Source organism: Microtus pennsylvanicus, chromosome 8 (genome assembly GCF_037038515.1).
Source record: "Microtus pennsylvanicus isolate mMicPen1 chromosome 8, mMicPen1.hap1, whole genome shotgun sequence".
Lineage (NCBI taxonomy): Eukaryota > Metazoa > Chordata > Mammalia > Rodentia > Cricetidae > Microtus > Microtus pennsylvanicus.
The window spans coordinates 78,993,581-79,014,698 of NC_134586.1; the positions used below are offsets into that span (position 1 = coordinate 78,993,581).

At 41.4% G+C, this 21,118-nt stretch overlaps 1 protein-coding gene across 1 annotated transcript in view; it reads right to left on the bottom strand.

The window, feature by feature from the left end:
* Positions 1-7,555: 7,555 nt before the first annotated feature.
* Prdm5 (PR/SET domain 5) overlaps positions 7,556-21,118 on the bottom strand; it is a 169,930-nt gene continuing 156,367 nt past the window's right edge. The window contains exon 15 of the mRNA XM_075983930.1: positions 7,556-7,991. Coding sequence (XP_075840045.1) covers positions 7,827-7,991 — 165 coding nt within the window. The 3' untranslated portion in view covers positions 7,556-7,826. The remainder of the gene's footprint in view (positions 7,992-21,118) is intronic.

Consider the following 21,118-nt stretch of genomic DNA (forward strand, 5'->3'; position numbering starts at 1 on the left):
GCAACCCACTGACTGGGAGAAAATCTTCACCAACCCCAAAACTGACAAAGGTCTGATCTCCAAAATATATAAAGAACTCAAGAAACTAGACCGTAAAAGGCTAATAAACCCAATTATAAAATGGGGCACTGAACTGAACAGAGAATTCTCAACAGAAGAAGTTCAAATGGCCAAAAGACACTTAAGGTCATGCTCAACTTCCTTAGCGATCAGGGAAATGCAAATCAAGACAACTTTAAGATACCATCTTATACCTGTCAGAATGGCTAAAATAAAAAACACCAATGATAGCCTTTGCTGGAGAGATTGTGGAGAAAGCGATACACTCATCCATTGCTGGTGGGAATGCAAACTTGTGCAACCACTATGGAAAGCAGTGTGGTGGTTTCTCAGGAAATTCGGGATCAACCTACCCCTGGACCCAGCAATACCACTCTTGGGAATATACCCAAGAGAGGCCCTATCATATAACAAAAGTATATGCTCAACTATGTTCATAGCAGCATTGTTTGTAATAGCCAGAACCTGGAAACAACCTAGATGCCCTTCAATGGAAGAATGGATGAAGAAAGTATGGAATATATACATATTAGAGTACTACTCAGCAGTAAAAAACAAGGACTTCTTGAATTTTGCATACAAATGGATGGAAATAGAAAACACTATCCTGAGTGAGGTAAGCCAGACCCAAAAAGAGGAACTTGGGATATACTCACTCATATTTGGTTTCTAGCCATAAATAAAGGACATTGAGCCTATAATTCATGATCCTAGAGAAGCTAAATAAGAAGGTGAACCCAAAGAAAAACATATAGGCATCCTCCTGAATATTAACCTTCATCAGGTGGTGAAAGGAGACAGAGACAGAGACCCACATTGGAGCACGGGACAGAAATCTCAAGGTCCAAATGAGGAGCAGAAGGAGAGAGAGCACGAGCAAGGAACTCAGGACCGTAAGGGGTGTACCCACACACTGAGACAATGGGGATGTTTTATTGGGAACTCACCAAGGCCAGCTGGCCTGGGTCTGAAAAAGCCTGGGATAAAACCAGACTCACTGAACATAGCGGACAAAGAGGACTACTGAGAACTCAAGAACAATGGCAATGGGTTTTTGATCTTACTGCACATACTGGTTTTGGGGGAACCTAGGCAGTTTGGATGCTCACCTTACTAGACCTGGATGGAGGTGGGTGGTCCTTGGACTTCCCACAGGGCAGGGACCCTGATTGCTCTTTGGGCTGACGAGGGAGGGGCACTTGACTGGGGAAGGGGGAGGGAAATGGGAGGCGGTGGCGGGGAAGAGACAGAAATCTTTAATAAATAAATAAGTATGTAAATAAATAAATAAATGAAAAAAAGAAAGACAGGAACAATTCATCAGACACTCTAAAATACCATTCCCAGTTTGTCAGACATTATGAATGGAATAATTTTTAATAATTATTGTTTCTCAAAAACATACATTTCACACTGGGAAGTGGTGGCATACACCTTTAATTCCAGCACATGGGAGGCAGAGGCATGTTGAGGGGGCTACGGGCTGTGTTCCTGCTGCCCTGCTCCTGGCCACCTGGCCAGCTTTTACCCCGAAATAACAACATACAAACTCTATTCAGTTAAACACTGCCTGGCCCATTCCTATTAATGTGTGCAGCACCCCAATGTGCGCTTACCGTGAAGATTCTAGCCTATGTCCATGCTGGGTTGGAGCTTCATCGTCTCTGCCCAGGAGAGGGGAGCATGGCATCTGAGCTCTCTTCCTCTTACTCCTAGCATTCTGTTCTGTTTACTCCACCCACCTATGTTCTAACCTATCAGGGCCAAGCAGTTTTTTTATTAATTAACCCATGACCTTCCTCCATCAGAGGCAGGTGGATTTCTATGAGTTCAAGGCCAGCCTGGTCTACAAAGCAATTTCCAAGACAGTTGGGACTGTTCTACAGAGAAATCCTGTCTTGAAAATCAAAACAAAATAAACAAATAAAAATCACTTTTCCACATTAAAAAAATATACTCAAGTAAAAGTAAAATACAGAGAATTACTTTTGAGGGAAAAATATCTTAGTATCTCTAGAGGATAAATCTGCCTGTAGCATAATGCAATAATCCAAATCTCTTTTATGAGCTGGGGAAAATGGTTAGTGCAAGAACTTTCCAGATGTAATGGATTTTTATAAAAACAGTGATTGTTCTTACAAATTCATGCAATAACCAACAAGAGTGTTAGCAGTCCCACATTCTTTCCCTATTATAAACATATGAATTACTGGCATTATTTAGAAATGTTAGTTTCCCACTCCTGTGTGCTTACCAATGTGGCATAGACATAAGGGATACAAATTTGGGATTACTAAGATGGCTCAGTGGGTAAATGTGCTTGCCACCAGGCTGACTCCCACATGTGTGTCTTGCTGCCCATTTATTCATGTTAGGCGTAATCTAAAACTACTCTACGTTTTTTTTTAATTTTTTTATTTTTTAGATTATGATATAATTAATTTATTTCTCTCTTTCATTTCTTCCCTGAAAATCCTCTTATATATGACTTTTTTCATTAATTTTTATTACATAGCCACACATACATATACACTTTATGTATTCTTAAATATATAGTTCTCAATCTGTATGATGTTACTTGTACGCATATTTTCAGGGCTGATCATTTAGTATTGGATTAATCAATTTGTGTGCTCTTCCTCAAGGAAAACTATTTCTCTTGCTCTCATCATTCCTTGACTGCCTATAGTTCTTTATGTAGGATTGAGGCCTCCTGAACATTAATGTAACTTCTTGGCTTGCATGTTGTTACCCTTATTCAACATGTTTACAGAGTCATGTTGGTGATGGGTGTAGCTTCTGACATTACTAGGTGATACTATCTCATAGTAAACTCTCTATTCTTCTAGCTCTTCCAATCTTAATGCCTGGTCTTCCACAATGCTGCCTGGGCCTTAGGTTAAAAAGTTATGTTGTAGATGTATCTGCTGGGAATGGGCTTCAGAACTCTGCATTTTGTTTGGCTGTGGTTTTCTGTAATGATCTACACCTATAACAAAGAGAAAATTATTTGATGAGGGGCAAGGACTACACATATCTATAAGGACAGATATTTAGGCTATACTCAGGGATTATGCTGGTTTAGTAAAGTGGTGTGGTTGTGATTCTTCTTCCAAGATTCATCACTTCATTTGCCCTAGGTAGATGGCTAAGTTTTCCGTTCCACTCATAACGTTTTTCTTTTGTACAATAGGTCTTAAGTCCAACTATAGAGCTGCTTATTCCCACCAAGTATGTGTGCCACTACTTCACCCTTGTGTGTATTTTGCCATGCTAGTCATTACTGTGATTAATAGGCATCACAGCTAGGTAAGGCTGTAGTTACTTCCTTTCTTTGGAAGCTTGCATGGTGTCTTCTGATACCATGGAAATTAGTTCTTGGGGAATAGTCTTTCAGGCCAGTTCTGGATCAGGACCTTCTGGGTCCTGCTTCTGAAGTACACTGTGTCTTCAGCAATAGGAACTTCTTTTCCACCTCTGAGGGGCCATGGCAATGTTTTTTAATTTGGAGGAAATACCTTGGACAACCCCAACCAACAACTGGAAAGAGGGCTTCTTATCCCTGGTATTGGAGTTTTTGTTAGCTGGTCTTTGGCTCTTGGAGGGAGCAACAGAAACAATTAGAAATTTTCATTCAAACTATATATGTACATTTACACACATATATGTATGTATGTACATATATATGTATTACAGTTTTATTAGGTGATTGAATGATTCCTTATGGCATTTTTAGACGTCCTGTTATTTTACTCTCTTTCTTTCTCCTGTATTTACCCCAACACAACCACCAATGAAAGCCCACCTGTTTTTCCCATTTCCCTTACAGATCATGTATACCATTATCTTTCTCTGCATTGCACCTGCCACTCTGCAAGCCATCGTCCATTTTTACATTCCTGGTTTCTGCAGTTAGCCTCAGATATATACTCATACATGAGCATTTGAAGCTAGGAGCCTCATGTGAAAGAAGACATCCAACGTTTGTCTCTTAGGGTCTGGGTTATTCACTCAATCTAATCTTTCCTGGTTTTGGTCAAAGTTCATAATTTTATTTTCCTTTTAACAACTGAACAGTATTCTATAGTGCATATGTGCACATTTTCTCAAAGGCCTTTTCTACATTTATTAAGGTAGTCATTTTTTTAACATTAAATCAACTTATGTGATTTATATTGAACCATCCCTGAATTTCAGGGATAAACTCAACTTGGTCATGTGGTGGATAACATGTGTGTGTGTGTGTGTGTGTGTGTGTGTGTGTGTGTGTGTGTGTGTGTGTATATATATATATATATATATATATATATATATATATGACTGTATTCTGTTAGAAAGTATTTTATTGAGCATTTTTAACCTGTGATCATCAGGGCTAGTGAATCCAACTGATCCTGGATATTTTAGCTGCAAGAATTTTTTTTATCATTTCAGTTTCCTCATTTACTATGTGTTTGTTTAGGTTTCTTCTCCTTCATTTAATTTGGCTGATTTGTCTGGAAATCATCCATTTCTTTTAGACTTTTCAACTTACTGAAGTACAGGTTTTTGAGATATTTATTTGAAATTTCTTTGGTGTCTATTATAATGTCTCATAGTTTTTTTTTTCTGATTCTGTTTATTTGGGTCTTCTCTTTATTTCTTTTGGTTAGTGAGTCCACAGATCTATCACTATTGTTTGTTTTCTTAAAAATCAGCTTTTGTAATGATTGTTTGTATTGTTTTCTTTGCTTCCATTTCATTAATAGCTGTTTATATTTTATTATATTTTTTGCTATCACCTGGGTTTAGAATTGTAATTTATTTGTATTGTTTCTCACTGTTTTTTTTTTTTGGAGTTTTATAATTGACTTAGTCATTCTGTGAAGACATACCATGATCTTATTTGGTGTTGGCTTACAGTTCAGAGGTTTAGCTAATTATCATGGCAGGAAGCATGGAGGTACTAAGGCAGACATGGTGCTGGAGAGGTAGTTGAGATTGTTATATCTAGATAGGCAGGCAACAGGAAGACAGAGAGATATCTCAAAGCCCACCTCACTGACAAACTTCCAACAAGGCCTCACACCTACTCCAACACCTCCTATAGTGCCATTCTCTAGTGTCTAAGCATTCAAATCTGTAAGCCTATGGGGCCATTCCTATTCAAACCATTACAATCATTAAGTCATTTATATGTTCTCTTTATGATTAATAAGAATGATTATTTTTATTATTTAACAAATTTTGAATTAAAATATATTTTTATCATATTCTTCTCCTTACTCAAAACTTCTGCCCCTCCCTACCCTTCCAATAAAGCAAGGCGCATATAAACTCAGAGAGACTAAAGCAGCAAGCACAGGGCTTAAATCTGTCTGCACCAGGTCCTCTCTCTATATATTATAGCTTCCAGCTTAGTATTTTTACAGAACTCATGAGTGTGTAAATTAGTGGGTCTGTGACTCTTGTGTCTGCTCTTGGGACCCTTTCTCTCTGGTGAGTTGACATGTCCAATTTTGAAATGATAGTTTTTGCTTAATCTTACTATATTTTAATTTGTCATGTTGGTTGTTAACTCCTAGCAGCCTGTTCTTTTCTAATGAGAGATAGGAAGGAAGTGGGAGGAGTAGAGGGAATGGAAATTATAATGGGATCTACTATTTGAAAAAATAATCTATTTTCAATAAAAAGAAAATTGAAAACATTGCTTATTTTACTGTTTAAAACCATTTTAAATTTTAAATATATTTTGATTCTATTCTTCCCTTCACCCAAGTACTTGCTGATCCTTTCCCCTTCTATTTCCATCCAACTTTATTTCTCAAGAAACAAAACCCAATAAAATAACAACCCCTCAAAACAGAGAAAACGAAAGAAAATGACATTCATAAAGAAAGACAAGAAAAACAAACAAACCCCACCAAATTCTAACCAAATAAAAGAAGACAAAACAAAACAAAGCAAACTGTGGAGTCCATTATATGTTGGCTAACTACTGAACATCAGGCCTGCCTGAGGTGCTTGGTATACCTAGTGTCATTCTATTGCAGAAAATTGATATTTCTTCTCCCATAAGGTATAAGTTGTTAGCCTTTACCATAGTGGCTAGGTTTTCATAAAACATAGTAAGAAAAAGCAAAAGCTATCACATCATATTTCAACAAGACAATCCAGAAAAAGGAAAAAAAAAACCCTAAGAGAAGGCACAAGAATCACAGACCCACTCACTTGTACAATCAGGAATCCCATAAAAACACTGAACTGTAAGCCATAATACATAAATACAAAGACCCTGGCCTAGACCATGCAGGCTCCGTGCTTGCTGCTTTAGTCTCTATGAGCTCGTATGTACCTTGCTCAGTTAATTCAGAGGACCATATTCTCTTTTTGTCCTCCATCCCCACTCTGACACTTAGAATCTTTTGCCTCCTCTCCTGTGTGGTTTTCTTAGCTCGGAGGGAAGGAATTTGATGGCGACCTCTAATTTAGACTCTCTTTCTCTCTCTAGAAGGCACTAATTTCGTCTAGTCCTCCCCACTTCTGGCTCTTTAAAAGTTATCTTATATAAGTTTTAAGCATAGTATTTTCAAAGGCTTTAAATGTCCATAGTGAATCTTTGTGTTTCCTGTGATTCTAAACTAGGATGCTCAAGCCCTTAGATAACTGTTCTCCTCAACTCTTCACCACTGAATGACTTCCATTTAATTGATGTTTCTCTCTTCTAAACGGGTTCTGGACACACTGGTCTAGGAACTGGGCTTCTTACATTTTGGATCTCTCAATTGTTTTGACATTGTTATTATATTATGTCATCACCACTTGTTCCTTGTATCTGGCTGTCAAATATTTTGTAGATATGAATTTAAACCATAACAATGAGAAAACTTACATTTTAATATTCCAGATTTCTAATTCCATGGGATGATTGAGGATATTTCAAAACTGTTTGTAAAATCACACCAGAAAGACAAAGGCTCTGAAGACCGCTGTGCCTGTACTAAGAACTTGCACAGGCCAGAGTCACCTCGTCATAACTCAGGTGAAATGGGGAAATGTCCATCAACTTCTATTTCTAGCAAGGTATGCTTATTATTGCTAATTCCTAAGGATGGAAAGTAAAACTCCGAATGATCAGGATCATAAAAATTCAATATATCAGTTATTTTTGTGCTGACCATATAAAGAATTTCCAAAGCATGAACAAGCATCTGAATGATACATTCAAACAGTATGTTTTGAGATTCTCTAAAGTAAGCAATATCTAAATAGACCTTAATTCTCAAACATATCTATATCTATCTATTTATATTATGATAATTGTTAAATAGAACTGTTAAATAGGATAAACTGTCTTGATTCAAATACTTAAATGTCTTGATTTCTGTCTGAATTGGTAAGAACCAACTGCAATATCTGATATTTACATGTGATTACCTTCCCACACACAAATAAGAACACAAATGCCTAATGGGGGAATATGTTAATAAATTCCATAAAAGAAGTCAAGAGCCATAACAATGTATTTAGTTTTTAATCAGCCAGAACACAAACATAACTTAAAGCATTTTGTAAGCTACAAAGAATTATTTTTTACTTGCATTTCTTTTTGGTAAATGTAAGATTTTTGTTTACATGTCCATCTATAAATTCCAAAGATAAGCAAATGAACACTGGGAGATCAATGCACTGCTTTTGGTTATTTCTGTTAAGCTGATCAGGTGATAAGAATCTGGGATTCATATTAGAAGCCCCTTCTACATGGTTTGGTTCCTCAACAGCTACCATCAGCTGTCTGCTACACCATGAACATTGTCCATATGCACTTTGAGGTAGTCATTTCTTGTAAACTTCTTATGACAAAAATGGCACTCTGCCATTGGACGGTTTGGATTGTGAGTCATCTTGTGTCGGATGAGCATTTTCTTCAGGCTAAAAGCCAAGTCACAAACCTAGAAAAGAACCAGATACCCCATATTTATGATGAGAAATCAGTCTGTCATATATACAATATGAAAATTCATTTTATTAAGTATGTGCTAGTGGGCCTAAGAACAAACTACGCTCTCAGAATAAATGGAATTTCACACCCAGACAAAGACGTTAATTTCAGTTTTCAAGCATCACTTGCATTTAATTGCATGGCTTGCACCACCCCCAAGCATCGTCTCCTCTCCCAGCTCTGGACCATGTCAGAGAAACTACTTCCTAGGGACATACCTTTCTTAGCATAACAGAGTATATTTACAATCCATAACAACTCCTCACGTGCTGTGATTTACAGCCTGGATGACATCTCTCCACAGGGCATAAATACACAAGATTTTTTTTCTGTGATGTTTTTAATTTAGTCCCACTTGAGATGTGACTGGCTACCAAGGCTGTAAGAGTTATAACCACTTGTGATGTGATTGGGTAACAATGCTTTAAGCATTATATCCACTTGTGGTGTGACTGGTTAACAATGCTGTAAGTATTACAACTCAAATTTATTACCCAGTATTCCATTTCTTTCTTTCTTGTTTCATGTATATTGCATAATTGTATATTATGTAAGGCACATAAGCAGTTATTTCATATAAACTCCACTACACGGCAGCCCAGCTTAACATCCACACCAAACAACCTGGTAATGAAAAGTACCACAGCAGCAACATGTAAGCAAGGCAGAATAACTTAAGTCACAGATAGAAGTCAAATTCCAAGTTTGATCTTACTCAGTTTCACACACACATACAGCCTCTCTCTCTCTCTCTCTCTCTCTCTCTCTCTCTCTCTCTCTCTCTCTCTCTCTCTCTGTCTCTCTCTCTGCCTCTCTCTCTCTCTGCCTCTCTCCTTAAAAGTGCATTATGCCACTGGAGTTAGATTGTAGACACTCACTAAAAGCTAGGCTAAGTTCTTTTGTCTTCACTAGCAAGTGGGATCATTGGAATATTGGAAAAAAGAGACTAAGTGGAGAGCTACCACAGGGGGAGTGGCAGTGAGGCTTGCCCGCCAGGTGGGATTCTCTGCGAAGTGTCCTCAAAGCAGCCATTCCCAATATTTACTCCAGCTTAATGACTGATTTTTGGGACTTTTCTGGGCAAATCTCCTTACTATTATAGGGAACTTAAAGGTACAGGTCATTAATTTATAAATATTAGTTGAATTTACAAAAATGAAATAATGGTAGATGATAGAAGGAAGGTAGAGGGGATAAAGACATCTATCTAAATCTATACATAAATACATATGGGCAGCTTTTATGAGAATATAAAAACCTCAAGAACTATGAATACTTTCAAAGAAATAAAAGCATGTTTTTATGGAAAGTACCTTGATGTGAAATAAGTACCAAATTGTTTTGAAAGTGTAGCTTCAAATTGATGATCATTTAAAAAGAGAAACTTTGACTTCATCTTCATGTCCTATTTCTCTGGCCCCTTCTCTGAAGCCATGCAAAAGTAAAGAGCTCACACCACCTGTAGTGTCTTCTCACAGAAATTGCATTGAGTCAGTTCCTTCCCATGGTGGAGACATTCACATGCCACCCAGGGCTCCACTCTTCCTCTCTTACCAGGCTCCCTCTCCCTAGGACTCCTTCCCCTGTAGCCTCCAACCACTCTCTGAAATGCTCTTATCGTAGTAGCTGACACCTTATCTTTTAAGCTAAATAGATAAACACACACAGAGAAAATGTGGGGATACATAAGTAAATAGTTCTTTCTTAACTATTTTTTTTTTCACAGCTGTTTGGCATTGTACCTTCCCTTCTCAGTCTTTATCATAAATGGCAATTAGGTATTCATCAATGTTTATTTATTTAATGTTATGCCCTCTATAATGACAGAGCAGATGCCATCTTGTTCACCTGCCCATTTTGTGCCGAGCACGGCGTTCACTATTGGCCAGAATGTCCTGTGAGTGATTTTTGCACATTGCCTTATTCAGTACCCATAGCCGCACTGCTGAGTAGATAGTATGTAACCTTATTTTCACAGAGGGAAATTGAGAGTAACCAGATTCCCAACAATAGAAAGTGATTTCTAGAACTGGAGCCAGGTAGTCTGCACTCAGTCCATACTTCCCCAGGGCAAATCACAGGATCAACTGAAGATTCTCACTTTAACTTGAGATATATGAACTGTTTCTCCCATTTGTCAGGCTCACACCATTTTAAGGAACAAAAGTGACTTAGAAAATATAAATAAGGTTTCCAGATATTTGGGCTCACTCTTGGGAAAGGAGAAATACAAACTTCAAGTGCTCTGGATACAAGTCCACTTCCTTAGTCTCTGTGGGAAAATGACAGCAATGATAATTGGAGAGAATGTAAAAGATGCTGAAACTTTTGTTAGTGGCTGAGAACTAAAGAAGTCCAGAGGATCCCCTCAGGAGAGGAGACAGGGACAACCCAGGAGAGACTGTTCATTGAGAGCCTGGGTAGAGCTTTAGATGGCAGTGGAGAGCCGCTGATGTCACTCTTGTGAAAAGGATTACCTGGATGTGAGAAGATTGGCATTCATTATCCTAAGTATAGGGATTAAAGGACTATGGTGCTGCTCAGAATCAACCACCCAATGCCAGGTCATCTATAGTCACACAGCATAGAGTTTTCCTTTTCTTCACTTCCACCAGGGCTTCTCAACCCTGTCCCGACTAAGTACCAATTCAAATACCAAAAATGGGGAAACTTTATTTTTCACTATTACTCTAAGAAAGAGGCAGACTAATTTTGTTTTAGAATATAGTGAAATAAGTTATTGAGAAGGAAGTTCTTCCAGAGCTGGGAATGGAAATTGTATATAAGCTTCAGTTAAAATACTTATAACACAATGAACGTATATACCAGTTGATGTAATAATAACATGACAAAGGATTTACTATCTTTCTCTGGTAGTCAGTAACCTAGGATAAATACTTGTAGGAACATTAGTTCTGTGCTAATAGAGGCACAGATGTGAGCACACTCAATGTTTGTAAGGGACTGGGGCAAGTTTTAAGCAGTAGGGCCATAAAGTCTAGGTGTGGATAAAAGCACCTGGCGGGGATGGAGAAGGATTATCTCTCGGGACAGCACAGGTACTGCCAGGGGACAAGAAGACAAGCAGGAAACTGAGGGTATGCAAACACTGTTGACTTGAAGAAAGAGCAGTTCAGAAGTCATTAGAGAGAAGGCTAAAAAGGAAGCTTGAGTTGAAGGTTGGGAACAAAGCCCAGAGACCTGAATAATCCTAAGTGGGAACTCATGGAACTGGTAGGAATTCACTGAAGCTTTCTAACAGATACTAAGACAGATGCTATTTGGTCAGCAAGCAGAAGATCAAAAGCTACTGTCGGAGAGGCCTAGTCCATGTTTCTTTCTAAGCCAGACATGATTGGGATGTGGATTAGGACAGTACTTCATTCATTCAAGTTTTCATTCTTAAAAATACTTATAACATGTTTTTTTTTTTTTTATATCTGAGGATTAGTTCTAGGCTTACAAACAAAGAAACCAGTAATAAAGAAAAACTCCCCCTTTCACAGAAGCTGTCATGCATAAGAAAGAAACTAAATAAGGGCCAGCAAGATGGTCCAGTACATAGGCCAGCAAACCTAACAATCAGAGTTTGATCCCTAGGATGCAGGTGGTAGAAGAGGAGAGCTCAGTCCCACAAGTTTCCCTCCTGCCTTCACATGTGCACACCCTCAGTAATAAATGAACACATAAACAAGTGAATAAATAAATAACGTAATAAATAATTCAAGAAGTACATATTAATTTAGGTAAGTACAAGGAACATGAAGGCTATGTACAGAGATACAAGAGAAAGTAATCTGAGCAGGACCTGAAGGGAGCATTGGGACAGGCCAGAAGGATATATCAATGGCCAGGCATGATGGAGTCCAAGATCCCAGCACTTGGTGGCAGAGGCACGATGGTTGCTTCAAGTTTGAGGCCATCCTGACCTACACGTGTAGCCAATACTGGAACAAAATGGGCTACAGAGTGTAATCTTGTCATAAAATAGCAGTAAGTTTAAAAATAAGTAACCAGCAAACAAATAAGAAAAAAGAACAAAACAAAAAGATACCTGAAGAGAAAGGAGTTCAAGCAGATAAAACAGCAGCTATGAAGGCACACTGGTGACCATAGTGAGAGATGGTGTTGAGTACATCAGAAGGTAGGGGAGGAGGGCACAGGTGCAGACCCTGGGGAGCAGGGCACAGGTGCAGACCCTGGGGAGGAGAGCAGGAGCAGACCCTGGGGAGGAGAGCAGGTGCAGACCCTGGGGAGGAGAGCAGGAGCAGATCCTGGGGAGGAGAACAGGAGCAGACCCTGGGGAGGAGAGCAGGTGCAGACCCTGGGGAGGAGAGCAGGAGCAGACCCTGGGGAGGAGAGCAGGAGCAGATCCTGGGGAGGAGAGCAGGAGCAGATCCTGGGGAGGAGAGCAGGAGCAGATCCTGGGGAGGAGAGCAGGAGCAGATCCTGGGGAGGAGAGCAGGAGCAGATCCTGAGGAGGAGAGCAGGAGCAGATCCTGGGGAGGAGAGCAGGAGCAGATCCTGGGGAGGAGAGCAGGAGCAGACCCTGGGGAGGAGAGCAGGAGCAGATCCTGGGGAGGAGAGCAGGAGCAGATCCTGAGGAGGAGAGCAGGAGCAGATCCTGGGGAGGAGAGCAGGAGCAGACCCTGGGGAGGAAAGCAGGAGCAGACCCTGGGGAGGAGAGCAGGAGCAGATCCTGGGGGAGGAGAGCAGGAGCAGATCCTGAGGAGGAGAGGACAAGTACAGATCCTGGGGAGGAGAGCAGGAGCAGATCCTGAGGAGGAGAGCAGGAGCAGATCCTGGGGAGGAGAGGACAAGTACAGATCCTGGGGAGGAGAGCAGGAGCAGATCCTGAGGAGGAGAGCAGGAGCAGATCCTGGGGAGGAGAGCAGGAGCAGACCCTGGGGAGGAGAGCAGGAGCAGATCCTGGGGAGGAGAGCAGGAGCAGATCCTGAGGAGGAGAGCAGGAGCAGATCCTGGGGAGGAGAGCAGGAGCAGACCCTGGGGAGGAAAGCAGGAGCAGACCCTGGGGAGGAGAGCAGGAGCAGATCCTGGGGGAGGAGAGCAGGAGCAGATCCTGAGGAGGAGAGGACAAGTACAGATCCTGGGGAGGAGAGCAGGAGCAGATCCTGAGGAGGAGAGCAGGAGCAGATCCTGGGGAGGAGAGGACAAGTACAGATCCTGGGGAGGAGAGCAGGAGCAGATCCTGAGGAGGAGAGCAGGAGCAGATCCTGGGGAGGAGAGCAGGAGCAGACCCTGGGGAGGAGAGCAGGAGCGGATCCTGGGGAGGAGAGCAGGAGCAGACCCTGGGGAGGAGAGCAGGAGCAGATCCTGGGGAGGAGAGCAGGAGCAGATCCTGAGGAGAGCAGGAGCAGATCCTGAGGAGGAGAGGACAAGTACAGATCCTGGGGAGGAGGTCACAGGTACAGATCCTGGGGAGGAGAGCACAGGTACAGATCCTGGGGAGGAGAGCAGGAGCAGACCCTGGGGAGGAGAGCAGGAGCAGATCCTGGGGAGGAGAGGACAAGTACAGATCCTGAGGAGGAGAGCAGGAGCAGATCCTGGGGAGGAGAGCAGGAGCAGATCCTGAGGAGGAGAGGACAAGTACAGACCCCGGGGAGGAGAGCAGGAGCAGATCCTGGGGAGGAGAGCAGGAGCAGACCCTGGGGAGGAGAGCAGGAGCAGATCCTGGGGAGGAGAGCAGGAGCAGATCCTGAGGAGAGCAGGAGCAGATCCTGAGGAGGAGAGGACAAGTACAGACCCCGGGGAGGAGGGCACAGGTACAGATCCTGGGGAGGAGAGCACAGGTACAGACCCTGGGGAGGAGAGCACAGGTACAGATCCTGGGGAGGAGGTCACAGGTACAGATCCTGGGGAGGAGAGCACAGGTACAGATTCTGGGGAGGAGAGCACAGGTACAGATCCTGGGGAGGAGGTCACAGGTACAGATCCTGGGGAGGAGAGCACAGGTACAGATCCTGGAGAGGAGAGCACAGGTACAGATCCTGGGGAGGAGAGCACAGGTACAGATTCTGGGGAGGAGGGCACAGGTACAGATCCTGGGGAGGAGAGCACAGGTACAGATTCTGGGGAGGACAGCACAGGTGCAGATCCTGGGGATTTCTTTTTGAATGAGATGCATGATCCCTGGAGGATTACAGACAGACAGACAGTCAGACAGATTCAACCTCTGGATAGATTATTCTGGGTGGCAATTTTAAGCAGAGTGTTACCAGCAAAGAAAAATCAGTAAAGAAGTTACTTCTGCATTCCCAAAGACTAACACAGTAGTTGGGCAGGTGTGGTGAATCTGTAAAAGCCAAACAAATTTGCTCATATGGTGGGTATGAGAGACATAAAAGTGGCAAAAGAGTCTAGAGGTAGCCATGGGTTTGAAACACATCCAGAAGAGTAGTGACAGAAAGGGGTTACTAAGAGATCAAGCAAGACAAAGGCACGTCAGTCCAGTGGGTAAATGTATTTTATTTTGCTGTTTGTCAGGTTACCAAACCCACTGAAGAAGAAAATAAAAATAACAACTGAACATTAACATCAATACCAACAACTCAAGATATTGAATCAAATATAAATAATATTAATAAAGAAAGTCTAGGATTAATGGACCCCACAGATGAAGTCTACCAAATATTCAGAGTTACAGAAATATCTCTTTCCTGCAGTGAGAAGGGCACTTTTAAAACTTATTTTCTGTACTTAGCATAGCTTTGTCACCCAAGCCAAATGATGATATTAAAAAGAAAGAAAAGTCGAGATCAATATTTATGGATCTAGGTGCAAAAGTTCACACACACACACAGACACAAAATGAAAGAATATAAGTATCTATTAAGTGGGTTGTTAGCCATGGCCAAGTAAGATATATTTCAAGATTGCAATGGTGGTTTAAATAAGTAAACAGAAGAACCTGTCACATTAGTAGAACAAAGAAAAAGACAAACATGGGCATTGAAAGGACATTTGCTAAAATTCAGGATTGTTTGTTGGTTTGAAAACAAACATCTATTTAAAAATTTGTCAGTATAACCAAGGGTGTTTATTGAAACTTATATTTAAGGTCAACAGGGCAGAAGACACCCAGCACTCAGTGTAAGGGGTCAGAAGACACCCTAGAGGATGCTGCCCACCACCAGGCCAGTAAGCCAGCCCCAGGACATGAGCATGGGATAGTGGTCATGCTCCTCGCCTGGGCAGTGTGGGAGAGCTGACCCTAAAGGCATGAGAGTCGGTGAGCTGGACCCATCCCTAGTTGGCTACAGCATTCCAGAGAGTGGGACCCATGCCTTCCTTGGGCAGCATAGTGGAGCTTACCCTGGTGGTGTGGATGCTGGAGAACAGGCCCACAGGGCATGAGAACAGATGATCTGGCCCTGCCCTTGGCTGGGCCAGTTCTGGAGAGCTGACCCTGGTGGCATGGGTGAGGGAGAGCTGGCCTCAAAGGCATGAGCACCAGAGAGTCAGCCAGTGGTACCTTTCTAGCCACCATAGCAGGAAAGTGGCTCTGCCCCCACCTGCGCAAAGAGGAGGAGAGCTGACCTTGGTGGTGGAGGTGCAGGAGAGCAGGGCCGGCTTAATGACTCAGCTACCACCCAGGCCCAGATGCAGGACTCTGAGTTGATCCACCTCAGTATCTACCCCATCCATGAATTGCTGCAGTGCCTCCAATCCTGCAGAACCAAAGCTTCGGGACCTTCATGACACTGAGCTACAACAGGATATCTGAGAGGAACTCCAAGGAGAATCCAGTATTGATAGTGTAGCAGAAGCCAGAGACCTCTAAACAGACCAGGGACTTATGGTAATTAACATTTGCAAGTAAAGATGTTTGGGCAAGAGGACAGAATGTGACATACTGTGATACACTGTAACTTTTTTTTGGTGTTCTTTTGTTTTCTTTAGATAGGGTAGTTCTAAAGACAGAGGGTAGATATAGAGGGACGGGGAGATGAGTGGGATTAGGATGCATGATGTAAACTTCACAAGGAACTAATAAAAAATACCTCACATTTAACACTGTATATGAAGCTGAAAGATGGTGAAACAATGGGTCCCTACCAGACTCCATATAAAAAAAATCAACTCAAAATAGGTCCAAGACTTAAATATAAGAGCTGAAGGACAAAATGTTTAGGGAAAAACAAAAGGACCTTGGTCTGGGCAACAAATTTTATAAATAACATGAAATATGACAAAATTCTGAAAAATATTAAATGAACTTAACATCAATATCTCTATGCATAGAGTATTATCAGAAAAGCAGAAAGAATACTTCCAGAGTGAAGTATTTATTTGAAATAAAATATTTGCATGTCATGCAAAGTTTTTATCCAGGACTTTACATAGAATTTTTACAACTCAACAAGAAAAAGCCTAAGCAGCTAATTTTAAAATGAGCATTTGAGCAAATACTTCTTCCCAAGACAGAAAAATATCCAACAAGCACATAGACACTTAACTTCATTAGAATTTAGGGTAAAGTCCAAACCTAGTGAGATACTTCACACTTAGCAGGATGGTTAAAACAGAAAAAAAAAAGCAAAAATGGGAAAATGTACTCAAAGATGGGGGAAAAAAAAACATGAATTCGTATACAACCCTGACAGGAATATAACATGGTTCAGCTCCTATGAATAACAGGATGTATAAACCACACTCAAGGACGGCCTCATGCCCAGCAGTAGAGGGGCAACTCAAAAGGAGTTTGGCTATCCTGGGTTTTTTGTTTTTCCATATAAAGTTGATTATTGTCCTCTCCAGATCTGTGAAGAATTTTGATGGGATCTTGATGGGGATTGCATTGAATCTATGAATTGCCTTTGGTAGAATTGCCATTTTTACTATGTTGATCCTCCCAATCCAAGAGCAAGGGATGTCCATCCATTTTTTGGTATCCTCTTCAATTTCTTTCTTCAATGCCTTAAAGTTCTTGTCAAATAGATCTTTCACTTCCTTGGTTAGATTTACCCCAAGATATTTTATGCTGTTTGTGGCTATCGTGAATGGAGAAGCTTCTCTGATTTCCCTCTCTGCTTCCATATCCTTTGAGTATAGGAGGGCGACTGATTTTTTGGAGTTGATCTTGTATCCTGCCACATTACTAAAGCTGTTTATCAGCTGTAAAAGTTCTTTGGTGGAATTTTGGGGGTCGCTTATGTACACTATCATATCATCTGCGAATAACGAAAGTTTAACTTCTTCATTTCCAATTCGAATCCCCTTGATCCCATTATGCTGTCTTATTGCTATTGCTAGAACTTCCAGCACTATATTGAAGAGGTATGGCGAAAGTGGGCAGCCTTGTCGTGTTCCTGAGTTAAGCGGGATGGCTTTGAGTTTCTCTCCGTTTAATTTGATGTTAGCTGTCGGCTTGCTGTATATAGCTTTTATTATATTTAGGTATGACCCTTGTATCCCTAATCTCTCCAAGACTTTTAACATAAATGGATGTTGAATTTTGTCAAATGCTTTTTCAGCATCTAATGAAATGATCATATGGTTTTTTTCTTTCAGTTTATTTATATGATGGATTACATTGATAGATTTTCGTATGTTGAACCAGCCCTGCATCTCAGGAATGAAGCCTACTTGATCATAATGGATAATTTTTCGGATGTGTTCTTGGATTCGGTTTGCCAGTATTTTGTTGAGGATTTTTGCGTCGATATTCATGAGTGAGATCGGCCTGTAATTCTCTTTCCTGGTTGAGTCTTTGTGTGGTTTTGGTATCAGAGTAACTGTAGCTTCATAAAAGGAATTTGGTAATGACCCTTCTGTTTCTATATTGTGGAATACATTGAGGAGTATAGGTATTAGGTCTTCTTGGAAGTTCTGGTAGAATTCCGCATTGAAACCATCTGGCCCTGGGCTTTTTTTGGTAGGGAGGTTTTTGATAACAGCTTCTAGTTCTTCGCGACTGACAGGTCTGTTTAGCTTGTTCACCTGGTCTTGATTTAATTTTGGTAAATCGTATTTATCTAAGAAAGTGTCCATTTCTTTTACATTTTCCAGTTTAGTGGCATACAAGCTTTTGTAGTAAGATCTAATGACTCTCTGAATTTCCTCTGTGTTTGTGGTTATGTCCCCCTTTTCATTTCTGATCTTATTAATTTGCAAATTTTCTCTCTGCCGTTTGATTAGTTTGGATAGGGGTTTGTCAATCTTGTTGATTTTTTCCAGGAACCAGCTTCTTGATTCATTGATTCTTTGGATTGTTTTTTGTGTTTCTATTTTGTTGATTTCAGCCCTCAGTTTGATTATTTCCAGTCTTCTACTCCTCCTAGGTGAGTCTGCTTCTTTTTTTTTCTAGAGCTTTCAGGAGGGCTGTTAAGTCTCCAATATGTGCTTTTTCTGTTTTCTCTGACTTCAAACTCTATTACCGAGCTACAGTAATGAAAACAGGGTGGTACTGGCATAAAAACAGAGAAGTCGACCAATGGAATCGTATAGAAGACCCGGACTTTATCCCACAAACCTATGAACACCTCATTTTCGATAAAGGAGCTAAAAGTTTACATTGGAAGAAAGAAAGCATCTTCAACAAATGGTGCTGGCACAACTGGATGTCAACCTGTAGAAGAATGAAAATAGACCCATATCTATCACCGTGCACAAAACTCAAGTCCAAATGGATTAAAGACCTCAATATCAGCCCGAAAACACTGAATCTGATAGAAGAGAAAGTGGGCAATACCCTACAACAGATGGGCACAGGCGATCGCTTCTTAGGTATAACCCCAGAAGCACAGACATTAAGGGCAACATTGAATAAATGGGACCTATTAAACTGAGAAGCTTCTGTAAAGCAAAGGACACTGTCACTAAGACACAAAGGCAACCTACTGACTGGGAGAAGATCTTCACCAACCCCGCAACAGACAAAGGTCTGATCTCCAAAATATATAGAGAACTCAAGAAACTAGACTTTAAAATGCTAATTAACCCAATTAAAAAATGGGGCGCTGAACTGAACAGAGAATTCTCAACAGAAGAAGTTCAAATGGCCAAAAGACACTTAAGGTCATGCTCAACCTCCTTAGCAATCAGGGAAATGCAAATCAAAACAACTTTGAGATATCATCTTACACCTGTAAGATTGGCTAAAGTCAAAAACACCAAGGATAGCCTTTGCTGGAGAGGCTGTGGAGGAAGGGGTACCCTCATCCATTGCTGGTGGGAATGCAATCTTGTGCAACCACTGTGGAAGTCAGTGTTTCGGTTTCTCCGGAAATTCGGGATCAACCTACCCCTGGACCCAGCAATACCACTCTTGGGAATTTACCCAAGAGATGCTCTATCACATGTCAAAAGCATTTGTTCAACTATGTTCATAGCAGTATTATTTATAATAGCCAGAACCTGGAAACAACCTAGATGCCCTTCAATGGAAGAATGGATGAAGAAAGTATGGAATATATACACACTAGAGTACTACGCTGCGGTAAAAAACAATGACTTCTCAAATTTTGCATGCAAATGGATGGAAATAGAAAACACTATCCTGAGTGAGGTATCCCAGGCCCAAAAAGACGAACATGGGATGTACTCACTCATAATTGGTTTCTAGCCATAAATAGGGTTCACAGAGTCTACAATAGGCGAATCTAAAGAAGCTAAGTAAGAAGGTGAACCCAAGGAAAAACATATAGTTATCCTCTTGGATAAGGGAAGTAGACAAAATTGCCGGGGGGAAAAGTGGGATCTTGGGGGTGGGGTGGGATGGGGGTTAGGGGAGATGGGGAGAGAAAAGGTAGAAGGGAAGGAGGGTGGACTTGGGGAAACAGGAGGATCAGGATAAAGGAAGGTTGGATAGGGGAGCACGGAACCACAATTCTTAGTTAAGGGACCCACTTTAGGGTGGGCAGGAGACTTGACCCTAGAGGGGCTCCCAGGTGCCCAAGCTGAGGTCCCCAGTTAGTTCCCTGGGCAGCTGAGGATAGGGAACCTGAAATGACCCTACCCTAGAGCAATACTGACGAATATATTGCATATCATCCTAGAACTTGCATCTGGCGATGGATGGAGATAGAGACAGAGACCCACACTGGAGCACTGGACTGAGCTCCCAAGGTCCCAATGAGGAGCAGAAGGAGGGAGAACATGAGCAAAGATGTTGGGACCACGAGGAGTGCACCCACCCACTGAGACAGTGGAGATGATCTACTGGGAGCTCACCAAGGCCAGCTGGACTGTTACCAGAAAAAGCATGGGATAAAACTGGACTCTCGGAACATGGCGAACAATGAGGGCTGATGAGACGCCAAGGACAATGGCACGCGGTTTTGATCCTACGCAATGTGCTGGCTTGGTGGGAGCCTAGCCAGTCTGGATGTTCACCTTCCTAGATATGGATGGAGGGGGGAGGACCTAGGACGTACCACAGGGCAGGGAACCCTGACAGCTCTTTGGACTGGAAAGGGAGGGGGAGAAGAGTGGGGGGAAGGGGAGAGGGGTGGGAGGAGGGGGAGAAGAGTGGGAGGAGGGGGAGAAGAGTGGGAGGAGGGGGAGGGAAATGGGAGGCTGGTGGGAGGAGGTGAAAATTTGTTTTTTTCTTTCTTTTCTTTATCCTCCTTTTATCAATAAAAAAAAATCAAAAAAAAAAGGAGTTTGGTGACATTTGTGGCATGTTTTTATCTACTAATACTTTTTGAGGCATTTTTATTTTACTTGTCTTTTGCTTGTATATTATGTTTTTCAATTTGTGGATTGTATGTGTGTTTTATATTTTTGTTTTTTATTGGCTTATTTGTTTGCAAGAGGGAGAAGTAGAGATGAGGAAGAGGGGGAGAGAAGGCATGAAATTGGATGGATGGGAAGGTAGGAAAGATCTTAGTAGAGATGAGGGAGGGAACATCTTGATCAGAATATGCTATATGAAAAAGTATTTTCAATTAAAATAGAATAAAAACTCAATTATTACACAGCCCAGAAATTCCACACACGCACCCCAAAATGAAAATAGGTACTCAAACAAATTCATTTATGCCTGCCTGCCACAGCCAATATGTAAAAACAGTAAAGGCAGAAACACCAGGTGACTACCAATGGACAGATGGGTAA